This window comes from Mesoplodon densirostris, chromosome 5 (assembly GCF_025265405.1).
Source record: "Mesoplodon densirostris isolate mMesDen1 chromosome 5, mMesDen1 primary haplotype, whole genome shotgun sequence".
Lineage (NCBI taxonomy): Eukaryota > Metazoa > Chordata > Mammalia > Artiodactyla > Ziphiidae > Mesoplodon > Mesoplodon densirostris.
This window is the reverse complement of record NC_082665.1, coordinates 69,967,425-69,991,565: the sequence shown is the minus strand read 5'-3', so window position 1 is coordinate 69,991,565 and position 24,141 is coordinate 69,967,425. Positions and strand designations below refer to the sequence as shown.

At 40.0% G+C, this 24,141-nt stretch overlaps 1 protein-coding gene and 1 long non-coding RNA gene across 3 annotated transcripts in view; both read left to right on the top strand.

Annotated features, from left to right (window-relative positions):
- The window catches only part of DNAJC13 (DnaJ heat shock protein family (Hsp40) member C13), a 123,727-nt gene extending 114,569 nt beyond the window's left edge, over window positions 1-9,158 (top strand). Inside the window, exons 54-56 of the mRNA XM_060099013.1 lie at window positions 56-199; window positions 2,690-2,789; window positions 8,297-9,158. Of these exons, the coding sequence (XP_059954996.1) occupies window positions 56-199; window positions 2,690-2,789; window positions 8,297-8,403 (351 nt within the window). The 3' untranslated portion in view covers window positions 8,404-9,158. The remainder of the gene's footprint in view (window positions 1-55; window positions 200-2,689; window positions 2,790-8,296) is intronic.
- Window positions 9,159-16,306: 7,148 nt separating this feature from the next.
- Window positions 16,307-23,880, top strand: LOC132491117 (uncharacterized). Of its 2 annotated transcripts, XR_009532635.1 has the most exons (4): window positions 16,307-16,440; window positions 20,908-21,050; window positions 21,309-21,392; window positions 21,905-23,880. It is a non-coding gene; the product is annotated as an uncharacterized LOC132491117 (long non-coding RNA). The 2 variants fall into 2 exon arrangements; XR_009532636.1 differs by lacking the exon at window positions 21,309-21,392.
- The last annotated feature ends 261 nt before the right edge of the window (window positions 23,881-24,141 follow it).

Genomic DNA, 24,141 nt, shown 5'->3' with positions numbered 1-24,141 from the left:
ACATATATATATACACACACGTACACACATATGTATACTTAATATTCTCTTCTAGGCCCTGAAAGCAGATTTGGTCCCATACCTCTTAAAATTACTTGAAGGCATTGGCCTTGAAAATCTGGACAGCCCAGCAGCCACAAAGGCTCAGATTGTTAAAGCTCTCAAGGCAATGACTCGAAGCCTGCAGCATGGAGAACAGGTGAGTCTACACAGAGGTAACTTTGATCTGCCGATTACAAGGCATTTTCAAAGCCAGGTGTCTTGGCCATTGGAGATCTGTGCAGCTCAGCTCAGGTTCCACCTACAGGTGTGGTTCTTGACCGTAACTGGAGCAGATCCCAAGACCAGGAATGGACTAGCACAGCTGCCTCATAAAACACAAACTATATACTCAGATAGTCACCGGGAGGATTCTTTCTCTGGATAGTGGTAGCATGTTGCACATTCTTCAGCATAGAAGAATACTCAGCATTTAGTTGCTGGTTAAGATTAACTTTCCGTTCTAGGAGTTACTGTGGAATAGTGATAACCGCATTCATTAACCATCCCATAATACCATTTTAAAAGATACAGAACATCATTTTAGTTTCATCTCCTTCCGTTATTAGCACTTTCAAAGTGTTGGCTTCCTTTTTGTTGTAACTTAGATTCTATTAATGTGTTTCAGCCGCATGCATGTGCTGAGTTCAAAACAGTTCAGTAATTTAATTTTCCTCATTGGTTTTATTCTTAATGTTGCTTCTGAGAAGTTCCTCATTCAGTATTATTATATAGCCCTATCTAGTAACGCTCTCTTTTTTTAAGTTGAGGTGAAATTTACATAACATAAAATTAACCATTTTAAATTGAACAATTTACTGGTATTTAGTGCATTAACAATGTTATGTAACCACCACTTTATCTAGTTCCCAAAACTCTGTGCCAATTAAGTAGTTATTTTCCATTTCTTCTTTCCCTCAGCTTCTGGCAGTCACCACTCTGTTTTCTAGGAATTCACCAATTCTGGACATTTCACATAAATGGAATCATACAATATATGACCTTCTGTGTCTGGCTTCTGTCACTTAGCATGTTTTCAAGGTTAATCTGCATTATAGTGTGTTTCAACACTTCATTCCTTTTTAAGGCTGAATAATGTTCCATTGTGTGTATATGCCACGATTTGTTTACCCATTCATCTGTTCACAGATGTTTGGACTATTTCTACCTACTAATGTTCTTCTGTAGGTTTAAATTGACTTAAAAGCTCTCCTTTAGTGAATCCACTGCGTTTGTATGTTCCAACTAAAGAAACATTTTTTATGCTGTTGTCCCTCCTAGCAGTATTATCATTTGAACTATTTTAAGGTGATAATAAAGAAGAGAGACAGCACGTGCTGCTGCAGTCGTTAACTATATGTTGAATAAAGTTACCTGTGGGTGTTCTGAATGCCAAGCAAAGGCACTCCTGTGTACCACGCACCGGCAATTGTCCTCCCCTCCGGATTCCTGTTGATGAGAATTAGCAGAGCAACTTTGACACCCACCTTCCACTCCCAGGGGGAGGAAAGAATTATGATAGTCTCCAAAATAGGAACTTTAGCACCTTCACAACTAATCACTTCCACCATTGCTTCTCTCCAAGGCTGGGACAAAGAGTCTTTTGGACTCACACAGTCACCATGTATATCTCTACTTTAATGCTTACCACTAAGTTATCTGGCATTGTCTGTCTCCCCTGCTAAACTGTAGGCACTTCAGGGACAGAGAAAGTCTTTCTCATCTTTGTGTCCACTGTGCATCCCACATATGAGGTGCTCAATAAATATTTGATCTGAACTTTGATATGCGAAAGATATCCTCTACATTGGAATTTACTAAACTTTTTTTTATCTATGTCACAGAAAGAAACATGTCTTCCATCTTAGTCCAATACACATTTACACACATGTTATTTATACTCGTGTGTATATATATCACAGAACAATTTTGCCCATTTTACATGTGATACTCTGATGCTTTCTATATTAATCTCTTTTATTTTCTCAAGCATGTTGATCACAACTGTCTTAATAGATTTCTTAAACTTCTAACAGGTCACATCCATAGTTTGAAAAAGTGCTTTAAACTGTAGCTTGAGGGACTTCCCTGGAGGTCCAGCAGTTAAGACTCCGCACTCCCAATGCAGGGGGCCCGGATTTGATCCCTGGTCAGAGAACCCAAATGCCGCAACTAAGAGCCTGAATGCCACAATGAAGATCCCACATGTCGCAACTAAGACCCGGTGCAGCCAAATAAATAAATAGATGTTAAAAAAAAGAAAAGAAAAGTTGTAGCTTGAGTTTTGCAGTAGCTCCTCCCCAAACCCCTTCCTCAGGAATACTTCATGAACCCACACCACACTGTCAGCCAGTTGTTACTGTCACAAGAACATCTTCATGCCCAAATTACATACAGGTCAGTAAGTTCAAACAGTAGAGTCCAAGTTTAGAGGGAAGACTGATTTAGGGACTTCTTTGCGTCTGGCTTAATGAGATGTGCCTGGTGTAGAGTGTCTGATGAATGTGAGGAGGTCTTGGTTCATCTTTGATTCTTTCCTCAGCTGGCCTCTTCCTTTCGTTTTGGAAGTTTGCCTTTTCTCTTTAATTTCATCTACCAACATCTAACACTTAGTTTGTTTAAGTTCAAAGAGTTTGTTTTACTTCCCTAGGTGAATGAAATCCTGTCTCGTTCTTCAGTCTGGAGTGCCTTCAAAGATCAGAAACATGACTTGTTTATTTCTGAGTCACAACCAGCAGGATACCTCACAGGTAAACCACACCCAATTCTCTTCCCTAAGACACATGGCAGAAGCCGCTTGGACCTTTCTTTTGCCCTGTCTAGACTAAAAATGGCATTTAGAGGGTTTTCCTAGGTTCCTAGCTACCTGTCTTGGAGATGCTGTGGGCATGCAGTGGATCTCTGGTTCTAGCCCAGACAGCATGTGAACTGCTGTGGTGTTGAATGTGTGCTGACTGCAACGCGGACTCTGCTTAGTTTTGATCCAGTAAATCCATGGTGTCATATGTTGTATTTGGAGTATGGCTGTATTAAAATGTTTATCCTGAACATGTAAAAAAAGAGTAGAGAAATATCTACTCAGAAATATCAGTATCAGAAACATGATAGCATCGTTTCATTCTGTCAGAATACTAGGTTGAAGTTCCAGATGTGCATACTCACATGTGAAATATTTTTTCTTCCAAGTTACCAGTGATTAATCTGAAGTTTTACTAAATATTTAGGGTTTATCTTTTCATGGGAGGAAATACGTGGGTATCATAAAGGAAAGGATGTTTTATTGCCTAGAGATGAGAAGCTAATACACTTCAGAAGCTTGGGACATTTGTCCATTTGACAGACTTATTTTAGCATAGTAATTTTGGAATACTTGTTTTCATATTGGTTTCTGTTTAAAAAGAAAGTCACAGAATTCTGTTGCTAAATGCTGAAAATGAAATATAGTCTTTGGTATAAAAGTTTTTAGTTTGAAATTAACCTTAGGAATATTAAGTGGTTCTTGCAGTCTGCCTGAAATTATAGTATTTTTAAAATGTCAGCCTGCGTCCTCCTCTAACCAGAGATGATGTAGGTAAATTGAGAGAAAAAATTAATTACCCAGCGTTTCTCACACCAGTGTAACTGTTTTAATAATCCTGATCGCTAGTATAGCAATTTATAAGTCCTGAAGACCAAATCTTGAATATTCAGAAGTGAGGACTTTGAAGAAAGTTTTACATGGTTTTAATTTTAGACGTGGTTGTGACATTACTGTTTTTTCCTCCACTGTGACTTCTTTAATATTAATCCACTAAAATTTATAATCAGACTTCTAGAATTTATGAACATGTGGTGCATGTGTGTACATTAAGAGTAGAGTGCCGTGGGTTTCCCTTCTACCTTTCCCATCCCCTGCCCTATGATTTCTATGGAGAGAAATACCTAGAATATGGTCTTAGTCTCTTCCATATCTCTTTCAAATTCGGGGTAAAGCTGTAGCTTCTAAGTAGGAGTATGTTCTTATAGACACACTAAAAACTTTACCTCTTTAGACTCTTTTCCCAAAAAGTTTACACAACACCACCTTTTCATGGTATTATATTCATTACTTTGTATGTAAGAATGGTATGATTGGAAAATTTGCCATATTTTTTCTAGCTGAGAGTAAACTTATTTAAAATTTGACCTTGAAGAATAGGAAGATGTAGATTACAAGCAGGGACAGGAAGGCCTCTTCTAATTCTTTTTGTTCTTGAGTGTACTTCACATTCATTACATTCACTGACTTGACTGGATGGAATAAAAGACTGCAGGTGATCCTTGACGTACTAACAGCTGTGGATCAAAAGGTCTGTCGTTAGAATACAGAAGAGAGAAGGATTTATCTTCAGAGACCTAGAGTTTTTTAGAAATCACTTGGTCCTCACCCCCACCCAGATTCCCTAATAACTATAGGAAAAGTTCAGGGAGCCAAAAGGTTTCTGTCTGTGCCTTTCCTTTTACTTGGATCCCTGGAGTGGCTTCTGAATGAGTTATGAGAAGCAGCTTTGGGCTGCTGAAGGTTAGGGAAATTAAAAGGCTGGGGTTTATAAATTTCTTCACATCCTTGGTCTGGCTCAAGGGGCAGCAAGTTCCATATAAAGCCATCGAGGGGTAGGTGGTATAAATCCTAGCCTGGAAAGGGCCTGGAGTTTTACTGTGGCCATTCTGAAGGTCATTGTTGAAGCCCAAGGGCACATCAGTTGATGTAGGACAATCTGGACTAGCTCTGAGCTGTGTTGGCCCCCACATTGTCCAGTTCTTAGCACATCATCAGTCTGGGATGTTCTTTTGTTGTGAAAGTACTACCGGTTGAACCGATGTATATTTATTGCTTGGATTGCCAAATGTTTTCTATTTTGTGTTTGAGCTTTTCCGTTGAATTGTGTGTCATTCTTTGATAAAAGGGGCTAGTACTTCTAATAATGATAAAATCCCATTATGTGGAACTCCATGGAATGTATACAGTGTTGTGTTGAATTGGAATTTTAAATTTACCCCACCCTGCGTTCAGGCTTGAGAAGATTCAGTTGTACCAGCCTCTGTCTAATCAATTTGCAAATGAAATAAGGTGCTGTGAGAAAATAAGTCGTCACCAGCCTTTTCTTCCGATAAGTCGATTTTGTTTAAGAGATGGGGACAGATAAAGGAAAGTTAATTACTACTTCAAAATAAGATGGGAATGACTAATCACATTTATAATTTTCTTCTTCTTGGCTGCTGAGCAAATGTCACTCAGTCACATGTTCAGGATTTGGGGTAAAAATTAAAATGTCCTAGGCAGGATTACTCAGTGTTGATAAATTGAGATGAGACTGACCCTCTAGCCTGGCATATTGTTTTGTTTTATGATAAATGTTCATCTAAAAGTGCCTCAATGGGACTTTACCCATGGTGCAGTCAAGCTGTAACTGCTCATTGTGCAGGGCCTTGGGTTACTTAGCCATTTATTTTGTTTTAGAAGAGCTTGGTGCTAACAAGCTCAAAGCCCTATAAAAATAATTTCAGCAGTGAAAATCCTCAGATTTCCTCACCTAGAAAATCAATAGAGAAAGAAGGAACAATAGGGAAAGAAAGAGAAGTGGGCCAAGGCAAAGATGCTTTTAGGAGCTAGAATTGGAGATGAAGAACTTTGTACTATATACTTATTTACTTCTATTTAATTAGAGGCATGTGAAATAGTTAACTTGTTTTCCTAAGGTCATCAAAGGGAGCAAGGGTGCATTTCTTGGGCCTCTCATCAAACTGGTCCATTAGTTCTTTGCAGAGTTGGATTTTATTACCTTTTGGTTTTCTTTTTACACGTGTCCAAGACTATACAATGGGAGCCATGTTAGGAAAGATTCCCTAAGGTAAGTGTCAGTTTATTGTAGGACATTGCTGCTAAGACAGGGCTTCTTTTTTTCCCCCCCACTGAGAATCCATGTTCATTTTCACCAAAGGCAATGCTCCTTCCACTACTCCATCATGGCAGCCAATTCCATTCTGTGGGATTCTTGGTTTTCACATCCCTCTTAAGTCCAGCTGCCTTACACAGTGTGCCATGTGCCCCGTTTCTGGCAGCCCCTACTCTTTCCTGCCATGTTTCTCTGGAGAATACAGTGTCGTATCCTAGCAGACTGTAGCTTCCAGCCCCTAGAAACCAGACATGTCTGGAAGAGGCCAGGGGTGTGAGGGAGAGAGCATCTCAGACTTCATTTAGAGAAATACCAGGAATTGACTTGTCTTTCCTAAAGAGGCAAATGGTGGGGATAGAATTTGGTCTCTTCTGGATAATCCTTCTAGGCCCATCACTCACAATTTAGATTTTAGCCCAGAGGTTCCCAAACTTTCTCAGTTCACAGTGCCTTACTATCCTAGTCATTTTTTTTTTCTTTATCTACCCCTAGGCCAAAAGAAATGCTTAATGATTAAGTTTATTAAGTAGTTATATCTAAACGACTTGCGAGTAGTTGTTTGTATGGTATCCAACAGATGTCACTTGTCTCTCAAATTTAAAATAGCCCGTGGTGTCCCATGTGAATTTTCCCCGGGGTGCCTCAGCATGTAGTCTGAAAACCACATCCTTAGTCCTTTCTCTATATGTAGCATTCATGATTTGGTCTCATAATCTATTCAGTTGATGTGAACTAAGTTGAGCCCACATCAGAAGTGCTCAGGAACTGTACTAATCTGGAGTGTTTAGGGGTTTATTCTTAAGGGTTGCATCCTTGGCGTGTTCCGTAGCAGTCTTGCTGCTGCCTGAAGTTCAGAGTGGCAGGTTGGTGGGAAGTGATGTAACCGTGTGGCGCTATTGCTCTGAACCGCTGTCAGGGGGTATGGTCTCTTTCCTGAGCAGTCTGTGGAAGGCCTGGTGTCCTGATTGGTGGAAAGCAGGGGTTGATAGATGCAGGCCCACCTTGCCTTAAAAAAGGGAAAATCCTTTTTCTAGGTTTTCTAAGTTCCCGGGCACTCCAGGTGGCAAGCGGCACCTCACGTGAACTGAGTTGTCTCTGGCCGCCGTGTAACCACGTGCTGCATACACAGTGTCTGCTTTCTTCACGTCCTCAGTACAAATGCTCATGAGGTTAAAAAGATGAATCTGAATTGTCCCCCTTTTGTCCTGCTTCAGTCCCTGTTATACCTTAGCCTTCATCAAATTGCTCTGCTGTTTGCACTTCCTTATGACTTCCCTTGCTGCTTATGTTTCTTTTTTCCCCTCAGGTGTCTCTCCTTCCCTTCTAACTGGCAGCAGTCCCCTTCACCTCAGGAGCGGGCTTTAGATCCGCTCTGCCAGGCAGCTTGCTAACTTCTGTGTAGCTCTCTGAAGCAGGTAGAGAACCATTTTGCTAAATGCATGCCGCTTCCACTGCCTTTCTAGTCCTAACCCTTCAATGTTCTTAGCTGTTTGCCTTGTTTCCTATGATCTCAGCTAAAAGTATTGTTCAATATGCAGTAGCATGCTACAGTATGGTGTCTCTTGCAAGTACTCTGTACAGTTGTGCAGTGATTCTGAGCTGTAATTAAATGTCTCTTCAGTTCATGATAAACTAGAGGGCTAAAGCCATTATATGCTCATAGGCCACATCTTCATAAATGCTGGCATAGATAATGGCACTTTTGTGCACTAGAGATTGTTAGAATCAAGACACAAAACTAAAATATTGATACCTTTTCCATAGCACTCTTATTTTTACCTATGAGCGATGTCCAGAGCTTGCGTTTTCTTTCTCAGAGACCTTGGTGTAGCAACCCTTGTTCATTTGGTGTTACTTGTTATAGTAGCATTTCTTTGCACCAAATGAAAATAGGTTATCTCGAATGTGGATAGAAGTGTTTTTTTGTTGGGAATTCATCACGTATGACTTTCGAATGGACTGACCCAAGTACAGAGTTTCTTTCCTCTGTTCCCATTTTTTCTCATTTGACATTAGCTATATCCTTCAGCGTCCAGGATTTTTTGAAAGATTGAACTTCCCAGATGTGAGAAGGGAAATTTTTTCCATATTTCCACACCAGTGTTACTGTCCAGCATAAGTTTTGAAATGATTTTTAACTTTGTCATATAGTAAAGGCAAACTATGAAAATGGTGCTGTGTAGCTGTTTTAAAGGTTTCGTTGTACGCTTAGGTAATCCTAATAGATTGTATCAGTTCCTTGTGATGGGGCGCTTGACCTGGTTCTGACACTTTTATAAAGGTCAGTGTTCTCACATGACTCTGCTCTTTAGAAGGTGTGTATTTTCCTTTCTCTCTTGCAGGACCTGGAGTTGCTGGCTACCTTACTGCAGGGACATCGTCATCAGTCATGTCTAACCTGCCGCCTCCCGTAGACCATGAGGCAGGTGACCTTGGCTATCAGACTTGAAACTTTCTTGAGAGACAGTAAACACTGAAAGGCCAGTGCCCCATCCACATTCCTCCAGCTGATACGTTGAAGAAAACTCTTAACTGCCTTTCTCCTGGTTTCATGACAGTGTTATTCCTTTTTCTATAGGTATATTTTTATTTAGGAAAAAAGTCAGTGATTCTAATTGTATCACGTTATAATAAAGCACTCTGTGGATCAACCTAAGCAGGTACACAAGAATTTTTTTTCTTGATGTATGTAAGCACATTTTGTTCCTTTATATCTGTTTACAAGACTGTGAATCAAAAAGACAAAAGTTTCTTCCTAGTTTTTATAATGTTTTTTTGAACTAGTGTGACCGTGGGGTTGAACTGCAGTCTACAGAAATTGGGAAATCCTAAGTCACCCCTAAGAAGGGCATTTCCCTCTCCTGCATCGAGTCTGTGTGGCTGTTCTCCTACCGTCGAACACTATTAGGTTTTGTCCTTGCACCTGTTCGCTGGTATCCTCTCCTCAATTATTAACCTTCTGAGAGCTCACAGCATACGTCGGTATGTATAACTGGCTTTACCAAATTGAATGAAAAAGGAGTTGTGCAAAAAAATTTAAAAATGGATGTCAAGATGTTATGTAAGAGATTAGTGTAATTGTGAAATGTTCTATACATTATCAAATATATAAAGCTTTCTATATTGAATGTACATTATACAGATCATTCTTATGTGTACATAAAATTTTAAAAATAAAGGGAATTGACTGCTTTGTTAATGAGATATATTTGTTCTCGTTTCATTTTTCCCTTTGAAGACCTTGTATATCTTTATTTCTAAGACAGATTTAGTAGTAGTAGCAGTAAACAGAGTTTGCCTCACATTTCTCGTATCTCATACAGCTACATTGACATATATGTTCATTCCTAAATCCCTTCATTAGTATTTCAACCACATCTAAATTTCAAGACACAGATAGCATCTCATTTATTTTCCATACAATATTCAGGAATGGGTCAGGCTGTTAATAAATAGTTTAATGCATGTGACACATTAATTCCAATATTTTTAAGAGGAAAGAAATTTAAAGAGTGAGAGGAGATTTCACATAACACAGATTTCAGCACCAAGGTCTTCTAGTGTGATCACAGACTACAGGAAACAGACTACAGGAAAATATAAACATGTAAAATATATACAAACACTTCTTAAAGAATAAGGAAATATCCAACCCTCCAAGTTGCCTTTGAAAGCAAGAACCAAGTTTATTCCACAGTTGATGTGTAAGAAGAGCTGGAATGGACACTTATTCATATCATAAATTGTTAATTCAGACTTTTCCATCAGATTTTTCCATCTCTCAAAGATTATGGAGTAATGCACCCATGTAAGTATTTTAACATATACCTAGGTTTTTAGTTTCTAAGAGGCAATACTTAGTCATAAAAATATGTTCACTAAAAGAGATCCTAACAGCTAATTTAGGAGTAGGTGTTTTAGAAGAGCATAAATCAATACAAAAATATATTTTCTTTAAATACTAAAATAATGTAAATATTGTGAATATTTACAGTAAGGCCCATTTAAATAAATCTGCAAGTCACTGATGTTTGAATACCAATAACAGTTCATCTTTTTTTTTATATTTGAATTTTATTTATTTTTTATACAGCAGGTTCTTCTTATCCCTTTTATACATATTGGTGTATATATGTCAGTCCCAATCTCCCATTTCATTACACCACCGCCAGCTCATCTTTATTGAACATTATGCCAAGCATTTTATAAAGTGTCATATGTGCATAACTTCCATTAATCCTCAGCAAACCTATGGGCTTGTTGCTGATATAATTCCCATCTTCCAGGTGAAGAACATGAGGTTCAGAGAGGCAAAGCAACTTACCGAAAGTCACACAACTAGTAAGTAACAGAGTAAGAAATTAAAACTACTTTTACTTGCCACCATAGTCTGTTTTCTGAGCCACTATCCTGAGATAGCGATAATCTCAAATAGGTGTATGTGACTAGGAAGACTGAGTTTCTTTGTTTTTCTTTTTTTTTTTTTAATATTTGAGTTTTGTTTTTTTTTTCTTTTGGCCACACCTCATGGCATGTGGAACTTGCCCGACCAGGGATCAAACCCATGCCCCATGCAGTGGAAGCACAGAGTCTTAACCACTGGACCACCAGGGAAGCCCCTGTTTTTCATTTTTTAACATTTTTTATTGTAAACTAAAACAGGTATAGAAAATCTCACTGAACAAATTAGTTTAATGAATCACCCTTGACCTCCCAGGCAGGTCAAGAACTTTGCCAGCCTCTCCAGAAGCCCCAACATGTGCCCCCATCAGAATCATAGCCCCTCCCTTCAAAAGTGACCACTTGTCCAACACGTCCTTGTGTGACTTCGTAGTTCATCTCCCACATGTACATCGCTAGACACCAGAGTTTGGGCTTGCTTTTTTTCTTTTTTAAATGTGTCTTTGAGTCTCTTTCAATCTGGCTGCCCCTCCATCCCTTTCTTTTCCCCACCACTTGTCTGTCAAAGTCCCTGCGGCCATTTGACCTGTTGGTTTTCCTACAGTTGGAAGTTGCTGATCACACAGTCCTGGTGCAATTCAGCTTGGTCCTCTGTCCTCTTTTGGAGTGGAGGTTTTATCTGAGATTTATGCGTGGGGAAATTTGCCTTGAGAGAGAAAAGAGACAGCATGAGCAGGGTAACAGGAAAGTAAGTATAGGATATCTGGAGGGGTGGGGTGGTATGGTGTGGGTGGCATATAGGGGTCCAGAGAGAACCGAACCTGAGGCCTAGGGAGGGGCCAGTTGGGCAGTGTCCTGAGTGCCAAGCTGAGGCATCGGCATGCAGGCCCAGATGTGGTTCAGGAATGAGCGCTGTGTTTTAAAATAGCAGTGGGCTGTGATCAATTTGGTGTGTTTGTTGGTGGGGGAGGGTGGTGAGAGGTGGCAAAACTGAAAGACACTAGTAACACACAGCCCATCTAAGGAGCAATGCAGGGGATGAACGCGGGAAACGGGCAAGAGACCACTCTTGGAACTCATATGTAAGCCCGAGGATTGTCACTAGATAATCAGCTCCAGAACCCTTTTCAGTCCAGAAATTCTGTGATCCCTTTCCTAATGCATATTGTCCATTATGTGATGAAATGTCTAAATGACTAAACTTTACTAGGATTTGGGGAAGAGCAATTTGCAAAAAGTATTGCAGATAAACTCAGTCTGTTTCTGGCAAACTGTTGACTAGAAATTTAACTACCTGCTTGGAATGCTCAGCCCCCTATATGGTATAAGCACTTCCCTTTTAGTGGCCAGAGGGGCTGTGAGCAAGGAATGCAAAGGCTCCCTTGCATTTGTTCCCTTATCTATAAAATAATGATCATTCTTAACTGGTCCTTCCCAGGGCTGTTGTGAGGATTAAATATGGCTGTGAGAGGGCGTTGGGAACTGTGAGGCCTAAGAAGAGTGACAATAATGGTGAGCTGTTGTATCAATAGCAATTTTTCTCATTATCTTCATACTTGGGATCAGGAATAGGGGAAAACAAATTCCAAGGACACTTTAGGTCAACATAAAGTGATTTGTAATTTTTTGTTAGTTTTTAAAATAGTCATGTTGTTACATAATTGCTAACTAAAAAGTCATTATCTTGGCTCCAAAATCAGAGATGCCATAATCTTTGGTCAGCAAAACCATCTGTTTCCTACACACTAAAACATCTTTTCCCTTAAGCTGCTGCCTGTTTACCATCAGATAAGGTCCAAGAGGCAAGGCCCAGAGAATGACTTAAATTTACTTCCAAATTGAGGACGCTTAACTACTGAGTTGAGTGAAGAGTTCTGTACTAAAACTAAAACACAGACTGTTTACACAGTCAAATGAGTCTCACTATAAAATGAAATGTAGAATTCAGAGTTTGGAGTTGGTGGATTAGAAAAAGCTAGAGAATACAGAATTCCTTGGAAAGCTGCTTTCTAGCAGGCAGGAATGCCTGGACAACAGCAACCAGCCTCCAGTTTCCATTCCCCTATGAAAAGACCAGGGCTAAAACCTTGACCTGCAAAGGTCTGGTGGGTGGGTGCAGAGGGATGGCAGCTGTGCCCAATGGAGAGCAGCCTCTGCTTGGCTCCACTGGGACCTTCTGGGGGAAGAGCAGTCGCAGTGTGCTAAATGCTCCCATGCTCAGGAAGATAGGATCAAGTCTGGATTTCCATGTGAAGTTGGCTTTTAAAATACGGGCAACCCATTCAAAGGTTTTAAAACCAAGTGGGCCATACAAAAAGTACCTGCAGATTAGATTTGACCCAAGGGTGTTCAGTCCTCTTGAAATGAGATCGAAAATAGGAGTTACACGGAGTTGGATGAATGTGCTTTCTGTCTAAAGAGTTAATTAAGTCAGTTGTATTTTTAAATGACTGAACTGCTGTTGCAGTATGGGGTAGCTTCACCATCAGGTGCACTCCCGCTGCTTTCATGAAGAGAGGGAAGAGGACAAGACTTCAGCAAAGCTGTCATTATGGACTGAATATTTTTCCCCCGCCCCCACAAACTCATATGTTGAATCCCTAACCCACAATGTCTTTGGAAGTGAGGGCTTTGGCAGGTGATTAGGGTTAGATGAGGTCATGAGGGTGCAGCCCTCATGATGGGGTTAGTGCCCTTATAAGAAGAGACACCAGAGAGCTTGCTCGCTCTCTCCTTGTGTGCACAGAAAAAAGTCATGAGGGCATACAGTGAGATGGCAGCTGCTTATAAGCCAACAAGAGAGGCCTCAGATGAAGCCTACCTTGCCAGAACCTTGATCTCAGACTCCCTAGCCTCCAGAACTGTGAGAAATAAATGTCTGTTGTTTAAGCCACCCAGTCTGGTATTTTTTTATGGCAGCCTGAGCTGACTGATACACTGGTGCTGGCTGGAGGACCAGTAGCAGAAGGGAGAGGAGAGTTTGCTCATAGATTAGCAGGACAAGGGCTGATCAGAACCAGAGCCAACTGAGCATTGGTTGCACTTGGTATAAATTCAGCTTCAGTACCTTTGTAAAGAACTGATAGCCTGTCCGGAAGTTGGGAAGGCAAACCTCCAAGGCTGGTCTACAGCACACACTGAAGTTTGGAATGGGCGCTGCGTTAGAAGTAGGTAACTGGTTGGCTCCTGGGACCAAGTGTGTGTTTCCTGTTTTGTTGATTTTTTAATGTGTTAAATTTTGAGATCCAGATTATATCAGAATCACTACTGGATGCCCAAGGACCTAGGTGTTCATCCTAAGTAGTCCATCCTCATTCACATCAACCCCAAGTGGTTGTGTGGACTTTGGGTTGAATTCTGTGTCTCCCTGTGGTCTTGTGTCACCCAGTCTGTTTACTTGAGAGCAAGAGAGAGGCAGCAATTTTTCCTGGAACCAGCATAGGCCCTGGAGTTGGGGCCATCCAGGCTGCGGTTCTGGCCCTCACTGTGTGACCTCTCATCTTCAAATGGGGCTCATTAACACCTCCCTCTGTTCTGTAGATCAGAGATAATCAACATAAACACCTAACACATCCTAGACAGTGCCAGCCTCCTAGACGGTGAGGTGGTGAAGGGGGAGAAAACACTGCCTTAACAGGTAGAATCTGCCCTGCTTGGGATTCTGATCTTGGGCATAGATTTCTTCTCTAAAATGCCTAGGTTGGTCTGGTCAGGTAATATTTCACTGTTAAGTATCTCATAAAAGATAATATAAGCCGGGACTTCCCTGGTGGCCCAGTGGTTAAGACTCTGCGCTCCCAATGCAGGGGGCCCGGTTTCGATCCCTGGTCAGGGAACTATATCCCACATGCATGCTGCAACTAAGTGTTCTCATGCCACAACTAAGCAACTGGCGAGCCACAACTAAGACCTGGTGCAACCAAATAAATAAAGATAAATATTAAATAAAATTTTAAAAAGAAAACAAAAAAGATAAGCAGTCTATGCAAAAATGTATAAAGGCACATATTTTATGTAAGAGAACTCAGTCCCTCTCTAACCCCAGTGCTAGATGACTTCTAAGTATTTTGATACTGTTGTCTCTCAAGTAACTGGACTTATCATGAAACAGACTCTTTCTATCCTCCACCATAGTGGGAACATCCAGGACTCTATCCTGCTCATCAGCACTTTCCTAATGCTAGTGTTTACTGCATATGTTGTTTAATATATCATCTAGCATTTAGAGCAAAGAACTTCACATCTGGACCATCCATAACTTCCAAATTCAGGGAGTAAAAGGTGAGGCTGGGTTACTGTGGGCTCCAGAGCCCCACGAATACAGGATGTAGGGTGGCCGGTTTAAAAAGTTTGTTTTTCCATATGGCTTACAAAAGAAATATAAGTACATTTCCATCATTTTACAAAGCCTCAGCTTAGGGAAATGAATTTGTAAGAGCAGATAAAGGCCACAGAACTGTTAATGGAAAGTCTCAGTTATACATACAACGAATTAATGTTTATGCCTATATATTTTTAAAGATTTATTAGTTATTTTATTTATTTTTGGCTGCATCGGGTCAGTTGCAGCATGCAGAATCTTTCATTGTGGCGCATGGGCTTCTTTCTAGTTGTGGCACATGGGTTTTCTCTCTCTAGTTGCGGTGTGTGGGTTCCAGGGCGCGAGGGCTCTGTAGTTTGCATCATGCAGGCTCTCTAGTTGAGGCGTGAGAGCTCAGTAGTTGTGACGCCTGGCCTTAGTTGCCCCATGGCATGTTCCCTGACCAGGGATCGAACCTGTGTCCCCTGCATTGGAAGGTGGATTCTTTATCACTGGACCACCAAGGAAGTCCCAAATGCCTATATTTTTCAACACTGAAAAGGTATATGGCTTTCATAACAAGGTTATGTGATTACTGTGTATAAATTTTTGACAATTTTCAGTTACTCTCCAATGACATATAATAAAATTCAATATCTGTGAGGGAATATTTGCCTCATTCCCTGGCCCCTGTCAAGTGTGGCAATGTCTGTGAACAGGAGAAGAGGAACCCCATGTCCTCAATCTCTTTATTTCAGGGAAAGGCTTATGAAGTTGTGTGGCTTGAGTCCTTGAAGAAATGAGTCATTTATCTTCAGAAAAAAAGGTCATATGGAAGTAATTCTACAAATATTTGGTTGTGCATAAATTTAGATACTTAAGCTCAAACCCCACCCTTACACGCTAATATTGTACAGGACTGCAAACAGCCCCTTGTATACATCTGTTTGGTGTCCCAGCATTCCAAGACAGGAAATGGAGCATATCCTCTGGCTTTAAATGCAAGAATTGGCCAGAGACAATCTTGTTAGCTCTAAAACAAGCAAGATGAGTTCAGGGTATTTATGCACCTCTTGAGTTTAGAGCAGAAAACTTTATCATTTGCTCCAGGCAGGAGTGTAGAAGCATGGAAGAGGCCAAAACGGGGAAAAGAAGGCAATTTGGAGAAAACAGAGAAGGAAGAAGAAAACATTGGAAAAGAAAGCTGTTATTAGTTAATACCCTCAGAGATAAACATTGCATCCACAATACAGCAGGATGCCACTTTAAAAAATACTTTTATTCAGAGAATTAAAACCAGGTCTTGTATATTTTTAAAAATTAAAATAGCAGAAATGAAAAACCATGAGAGACAAAGTTGACATTGAGAGATAAAGTTGAGGAAATTTCCTTAAGAAGCAGAGTAAAAAGATGGAGATAGAAAAACAGGAATAAAAGTTAAGCAAGAGGCCCAGCCCAGGAGGCCCATTATCCAAAAAACCTAGATCCAGAAAGAGATACTAGTTTTTTAAAGTAGATGTTATGGACTGAATTTTTGTCCCCCCCCCAACCAAATTCTTATGTTGAAATCCTTATCTTCAAGATGATGGAATTAGGGTGGAGCCCGCATGAATAGGATTAGTGCTGTTATAAAAGGGACCCCAGAGAGCTCTTTCAAGCTTTTTCTGCCAAGTGAAAACATAGTGAGAATACAGCATTTGGAAACCAGAAACAGCCCTCAACAGATGCTGAATCTGTCCGTGCCTTGATCTTCGACTTCCAGCTTACATAACTGTGAGAAATAAGGTATGTTTAAGCTACTCAGTATATGGTATTTTGTTATAGCAGCCCGAGCTAACTAAAATGAGCAGAGAACAAAATCAAAAAGTCAAACTTTCCCAGTGCCTAGCCAAATAGATGAAAATAAACTCTGACACATTCATGTCATTGTGAAATTTTACAATATGGAAACAAGAAGTTCCTATAAGCTTCCAGGGTGTGGCAGGAGAAGGGGAGAACATTTCTCAGAAAGGAACAAGAATCAGAATAGCCTGGATTTCTCAATAACACTGAATGTTAGAAGACAAGGAGGTGATGCCTTCAAAAGCCTAAAGGAAAATGATTTCCCAGCCTAGGATTCTAGATCCAGCCACACTACCAATTAAATGAAGGGGGGGAAATTATGACATTTCCAATTACACAGGGTCTCAGATTTACCTCCCATGCATGTTTTGTAAGAAGCTCCTGAAGAATGTTTTCCACCAAAGTTGGGTAACCAAGAAAGCAAGGTGGGATTTTCCAAATGGTGGTGAAAAGAGATCCTAAAGTAAGGCAACAGCTTGCAACTGACTTAGAGCATGACCAGACTGGAAAAGGCCAGAGCAGACCAGAGGCTCAGGGAACAAATTCTTCAAGAAGATGAAACTGATAGACAACCTACGTGTTTGAACATTGTAAGAGGAAGGAGGTTGATGTACCTGAGGAAAAGTTCAGAAGAGTCGGACAGCAAAATAACATTGTACATATGACCTGTAAGATTCTGACTGGTACTTACATAATTATAATGCCACCATGATTATATTGGGAGAATGGAAATGCAGGAAGGATGTGTGAGGGAGTGTAAGTTTGGTAGGGGAGAAGATGAAAGACAACTAAATAATGGCTAAACTAGAAAAAAATCAAGGATTAGCAATATACCAAACTATATATGAATAATAGTATTTTATCCAGATCAAATTCCCCAAGTGTGGTCATTATTTATGGATAAATGACATGATGTCTGCAACTAACTTGTCAAATAGCACCGAGAGAGGGAGAGAGAGAGGGAGAGAAAGAAAGGAATGTGGATCTAGATAAGGATATTTAGATGTTCATTTTACTCTTCCTGCAACTTTTCTGAAGGTTTGAAATTTTTCAAAATAAAAACTGGGAGATGAGTAGTAGCATACTTGCATTATTTAGAAGTAGATAGCCATGTTTATCAATTAGCTTAAAAGTTTTAAAGCGTTTGCCTACGGGAATGGGAGGTTAGCATGTTGGAAGGGTGGGAAGGAGGAACCACTGATGTTTTCATGACTAGCTTTGAACAGTGATTTGACTGTTGAACTCAGACATGTACACCTTTGATTAAAAATAAAAACTAAATTAACAAATCAATACATATTAAAGGGAAATTAAAAATCAGTAAAACCAAAACTTTTAAAAAGCAGCTTTTTAGGCTTCCCTGGTGGCGCAGTGGTTGAGAGTCCACCTGCCGATGCAGGGGACATGGGTTAGTGCCCCGGTCCGGGAAGATCCCACATGCCGCGGAGCGACTGGGCCCATGAGCCATGGCCGCTGAGCCTGCGCTTCCGGAGCCTGTGCTCCACAACGAGAGAGGCCCGTGTACCGCAAAAAAAAAAAAAAAAAGCAGCTTTTTATGGAAAGCATGGAAAGATATCCCATGCTCTTAGACTGGAAGAATTAATATTGTTAAAATGGCCATACTACCCAAAGCAATTTACAGATTTAATGCAATCTCTATCAAATTACCCAGGACATTTTTCACAGAACTAGAACAAATAATCCTAAAATTATATGGAACCATGAAAGACCCAGAATTGCCAAGGCAATCCTGAGGAAAACAAACAAAGCTGAAGGCAAAACACTCTCAGACTTCAGACAGTTACAAAGCTACAGTAATCAAAACAATGTGGTATTGGCATAAAAACAGACATATGGATCAATGGAACAGACTAGAGAGCCCCAGAAATAAACCCACACACCTACTGTCAATCAATCTTAGACAAAGGAGACAAGACCGTACAATAGAGAAAAGACAGTCTCTTCAGCAAGTTGTATTGGGAAAGCTGGACAGCCTCATGTAAATCAATGAAGCTAGAACACTCCCTCACATCATACAAAAAAATAAACTCAAATGGCTTATGACATGTCACCATAAAACTCCTAGAAAGACTTAAATATACGACATGTCACCATAAAACTCATAGGCAAAACATTCTCTGACATAAATTGTACAAATGTTTTCTTAGGTCAGTCTCCTAAGGCAATAGAAATAAAAGCAAAAATAAACAAATGGAACTTAATCAAAGTTATAAGCTTTTGAACAGCAAAGGAAACCATAAACAAAATGAAAAGACAACCTACGAACTGGGAGAAAATATTTGCAAATGATGCATCCGACAAGGGATTAATTTCCAAAATATAAAAACAGCTCATACAACTCAATATCAAAGAAACAAATGACCGAATCAAGAAATAGGCAGAAGACCTAAATAGACATTTCTCCAAAGAAGACATACAGGTGGCCAACAGACACTTGAAAATATGCTCCACATAGATAATTATTAGAGAATTGCAAATCAAAACTACAATGAGATACCACCTCACACTGGTCAGAATGGCCATCATCAAAAAGTCTATAAACAATACATGCTGGAGAGGGTGTGGAGAAAATGGAACCCTCTTGCACTGTTGGTGGGAAGGTAAATTGGTGCAGCCACTGTGGAGAATTGTATGGAGATTCCTTAAAAAACTAAAAAATGGAGCTACCATACAATATGGCAGTCCCACTCCTAGGCATATATCTGGAGAAAACTCTAATTTGAAATGATACATGCACCCCAATGTTCATAGCAACACTATTTACAATAGCCAAGACATAGAAGCAACCTAAATGTCCATCTACAGATGAATGGACAAAGCAGATGTGGTACATATCTACACCTACAATGGCATACTACTCAGCCATAGAAAAGAATGAAATAATGCCATTTGCAGCAACACGGCTGGACCTAGAGATTATCACACTAAGTGAAGTAAGTCAGAGAAAGACAAATATCATATGATATCACTTATATATGGAATCTAAAATATGATAGGGACTTCCCTAGTGGTCCAGTGGTTATGACTTTGCCTTCCAATGCAGGGGATGTGGGTTCAATCCCTGGTCAGGGAGCTAAGATCCCACATGCCTCACAGCCAAAAAAAAAAAAAAAATCCCAAAAACATAAAACAGAAGCAGTATTGTAAGAAATTCAATAAAGACTTTAAAAATGGTTCACATCAAAAAAATCTTAAAATAAATAAATATGATACAAATGAACTTATTTACAAATAAAAATATCACATATATGGAATCTAAAATATGATACAAATGAACTTATTTGCAAAACAGAAATAGACTCACAGACATAGAAAACAAACTTAGGGTTACTTAGGGGGAAAGGGGCAGGGGAGGAATAAATTAGAAATTTGGTATTAACTTATACACACTACTATCTATAAAATAGATAATCAACAAGGACCTACTGTAAAGCACAGGGGACTATATTCAATATCTTATAATAAACTTTAATGGAAAAGAATATGAAAATAGTATATATATATGTATAACTAACTGAATCACTTTGCTGTACAGCAGAAACTAACACAACATTGTAAATCAACTAAACTTCAATTTTTAAAAAACGTAAAACAGATTTTGTACATTCAAACAGTGTGGGAAATACAACAGAAAAAATATTATCCACAACAACTAAAGGAACAAAATATTTAGGAATAACTAACATGAAATGTGCAAGATTTCTATGAAGACTAGCCCTCTACTGAGGGACATAGAGGAATTATGGAACAGGTAAACATGTCTTATTCCTGTGGAGGATGATTCAATATTATAGAGGTGTCAGTTGTCACTAAAGTAAACTCAATGCAATCTCAGTCAAAATCTCAACAAAATTATATTATGGCTCACTTGTGAGAATACTATAGAACTACAAGAAAGAAATTAGATAGCGAATTGCTCAACCAGATTTTAAAATATATTAAAAAGCTACAGAAAATTAAAACTGTGTAACTGTGTGGCATAGGCACTGTAAACAAAAGGTCAACAGAAGCAAACAAACTATCAGTCCAAGCACATGATAGAGAGCGTGTGGTAAAGATGGCCTTTCCACTAGACATGGGGGTGGGGGTGAGAGAGGAGAAATGGATTAATCAAGCAATTGGCTAGCCCTCGTATAGATACCCCCACATATAATAAAGGATCCACAGAGTGGCCCTACCTCATTTACTTACATGCACGTATATCCCAGCTACATCAAACGTTTAAAGTGAAAAATAAAACATAAAACCCATTAAATAAAAGAGTGAACCTTCAATCCTAGCCAGTTGCCACAACAAGCCATGAGCATCTTCCTTGATTTCATCCTCTTTCTCACCACGTCGCTTTCAATTAACTGAGTTTTGTTTTTTCTACACCTTAAATATCTCTAGGGTCTATCTCCAGTCTGTCTCCCCATTGTGAAGCCCTCCAACAAGTTGCCTTGGTTCAGGGCAACAGGATCCTACCTGGTGTCTGACTTCTAACATGGTCTGAGTCCAGTACATTTTTCATGGAGCAACAGTTCTAAAACCAAGTATGACCTTTTTGATCCCATGTTCAATGCCCTTCCGTGACTCCTCACTGTCAGGACCAAGTCCAGTGGCTCGTCTTTGGCCCTGCAGCCCTTCATACTCCAGCCCCTTCTCTCTCTGGCATCATCTCTCCTACTATCTCTGTATCATTCCAAAAATAGTGAACTTCTCAGTTTCTAGAGCTTGCCAGACTTTTCCCTTCAAACCTTCCCATATACTGTTCCACCCAGAACATTTCTCCCACACCTCTTGTTCTTAAGGTCTGAGAACCTCCAGTGACCCCCTGATATCATGGACTCCACTAATGAAATCATTGTATTTACTTGACCATCTCCCCATAAGAAGTAAGTTTTGTGTGTGCCAGGATCATGTCTGTCTTGTCCATCTAAGATCCCCCAGAATTTAGTATTATATCTAGAACATAACAGGCATTCAATAAGTAGTTGGTGAATGAATTGAACTGTGCTTGTATAAATCCATTTTTCACAATTAAAAAAAAAACAAATTCACATGGTGTAAAATTGATGGTAACAGCAAACAGCAACTTTTACCAATTGACATTAACAGAGCCCCGGGCTGGGTCTGAGCCAGTGCTGCATGGGCTGTTTACAAAATTACAAATTCCTGTTCCAGGGCAGTCTCTTCTGACATCTAGGTATTGGGTTGGCCAAAAAGGTTTCTTTGGTTTTTTCCATAAGATGTTACAGAAAAAAACCAAACGAACGTTTTGGCCGACCCAATATTTTCAACAATGCCAGCTGTTCAGAATCTGATCCCCTGAGGCTTGGGGCTGGGACTAGAGGTCCCAAATGAGGAGAAATCTCACCTGTGATCCTCTTTTGCTTCCTGCTTCTAGGTCCTTCAGCTGAATTTGCTTCAAACTCATCTTGTGCACTGTCCTCAACTTTCTACAGTGGAAATGGGATCTTAGAAATTCTAAAAATATTTTCCATCGTTTTCCACGTTAAGTACCAGTTTATTTTCTCAAGATTGTGTGATTGATGAAAACCTGGCATTTTCTTTTAGAAATGGGTGGGAGTTTTAGGTTAAGGGAGTTGTCAGCTTGCTGAAAGACCTCCTGAGGGCAAGGACAACATAGGTCTGCGGGCAAGTGCATCCCCACGGGCACTCAGGAAGGACTGGGGGAATTGCCCGGGACCAGGGTGTTCTCCGCCTCGGCTCTAAAGTTAACCTGGTGTTCTCTCAATTCCAGCTGGTCTAATGTCGTGTTGCTTCATCTAGATATAAATACAAAGTCCTTTTGATTTAATACTTTAAAGAATCATGAGCAGCAACACTGAATAGGAAGGAACTAAGTCCCTCAACACTCATGCTCCACTTGGAGCAAATGACAAAGCTTCTGTGACTGGTGGCTTCTGCCTCTTTTCTTCTGGATGGATTTTCAAACTTTGTCAGCAAAAGAGAGGTTAAACAGAACAAATAAAATCATTAACTAAGTACGTGAGGGTCACAACCTATTATGCGCTTGCCTGTCAAAAATTATTTACTCCTTTGGGATTTGGTCCAGCTGTCTTGATGGGTTGGCAGGAGACTTCTTGCAAAGAGGTTTCAAATGGATTTGGAATTTAAATCTAACTTCAAGCAAAGCGGTCAGAGAGACTGCCAGGGTCCATAGGTATGGGTGGGTCTGGCCTGAGGTCACCTGTGAGAGCTGGCTGTGAATTGGAGGCTTGTGGGCTCTCAGTACTCGGAGAAGGGAGCCTGCCCTTCCTTGTAGGCACTGAACATCCACACCTGATGAGTGGGCCGTCCCTCCAGCTGCATTCATGGCTTAGTCCCTGAGTAGTAGAAAGTTTGTTTGGAATCTTGGAGACAGATAATAGGAGTTTGTGATGGACTAAATGGAATGAAATGCAGCAAGTAATCCATTTGGGGGTGATCTCCCCTCAAGCCAAAAACCTCATCATAAACAATTTGCAGAGGATGCGTTGGGAGAGAATAATTGATGATCACAGCTTGAATTTTATAAAAAGTATTGTCTCCATTTCCCATGACAAGATCATCATTAATTTCCACCAAGCGGGGAGGACTCTGCTCACAAATCAACTGTGTGACCTCAAGAGACTGAGTTTACACCCTTCTATTTCCGTGTATTAGAGCCAAGCGTTTTTCCTACTTGGAAACCCTAACTGCCCTGAACAAACAGCAATTTTCCCTCACATGATCTTCAAGAATGGTTTACCACAGGACCCTTGGTAAACTAGAGATGCTTAGCAGTTCCTGTCATGATGAGTTTTGTTTTGTTTTTTTGTTTTTTTCGAAATACAGGAAATGCACTGGAGTTAACTTTTTCCTGCACCAGACAAAAGCATAGAAGATATAAAAACACTACCTTCCCTTAGCTACAGTAGTAAACAGTGGTTTGGGCTGCTCAGCATCTGTTCTCCGTATCTAATACCTCAAGGCCTTTCCTGTACTGAGTGTGATTGGTGGGTCTCAGGAACCTCCTGGCCAGGACAGTAGCCACTGGCCACGTGTGACTACTGAGCACTTGAAATATATCTGAGAAACTAAATTTTTAATTTAATTTTAATTAATTTCTTCAAGTTTAAAAACTGATGCTCAATTCAGTTTTTGAAAACTTATAAATGTGTTTGGAACAATTCAAGATCTTCTTTTTCAACTATAAATTTTATGAAACCCACAGACAGTTAACTTTTTACAGTTCAAATATTTCCATTGAAAAGTTAGCTTCCAAATTGAGATGTGTTGTAAATGTAAAATATACTCTGGATTTTGGGAGGGAAAGCGCAAAATATCTTACTGGTAATTTTTTATATTGATTACGTGTTGAAATGATATTTGGATATATTAGGCTAAATAAAATATATTGTTAAAATTAGTTTCTCACGTTTCTTTGTACTTCTTTAAAAGTGGCACTAGACAATTTAAAATCACACATGTGGCAGGCACTATATTTCTCTTTTCTCTCCCTGTTCCAGGACAGGCCCCAGTGGCCTGTGAGCTGAGCTTGGCCAACCAGCTGCTCCTCAGAGCTTGATCGGGTGAGGCAGCGGGCAAGGCGCAGACTGAGGGGTGGGGGAGGTCAAGGGAGGTCAGCCCTGCTTGTTG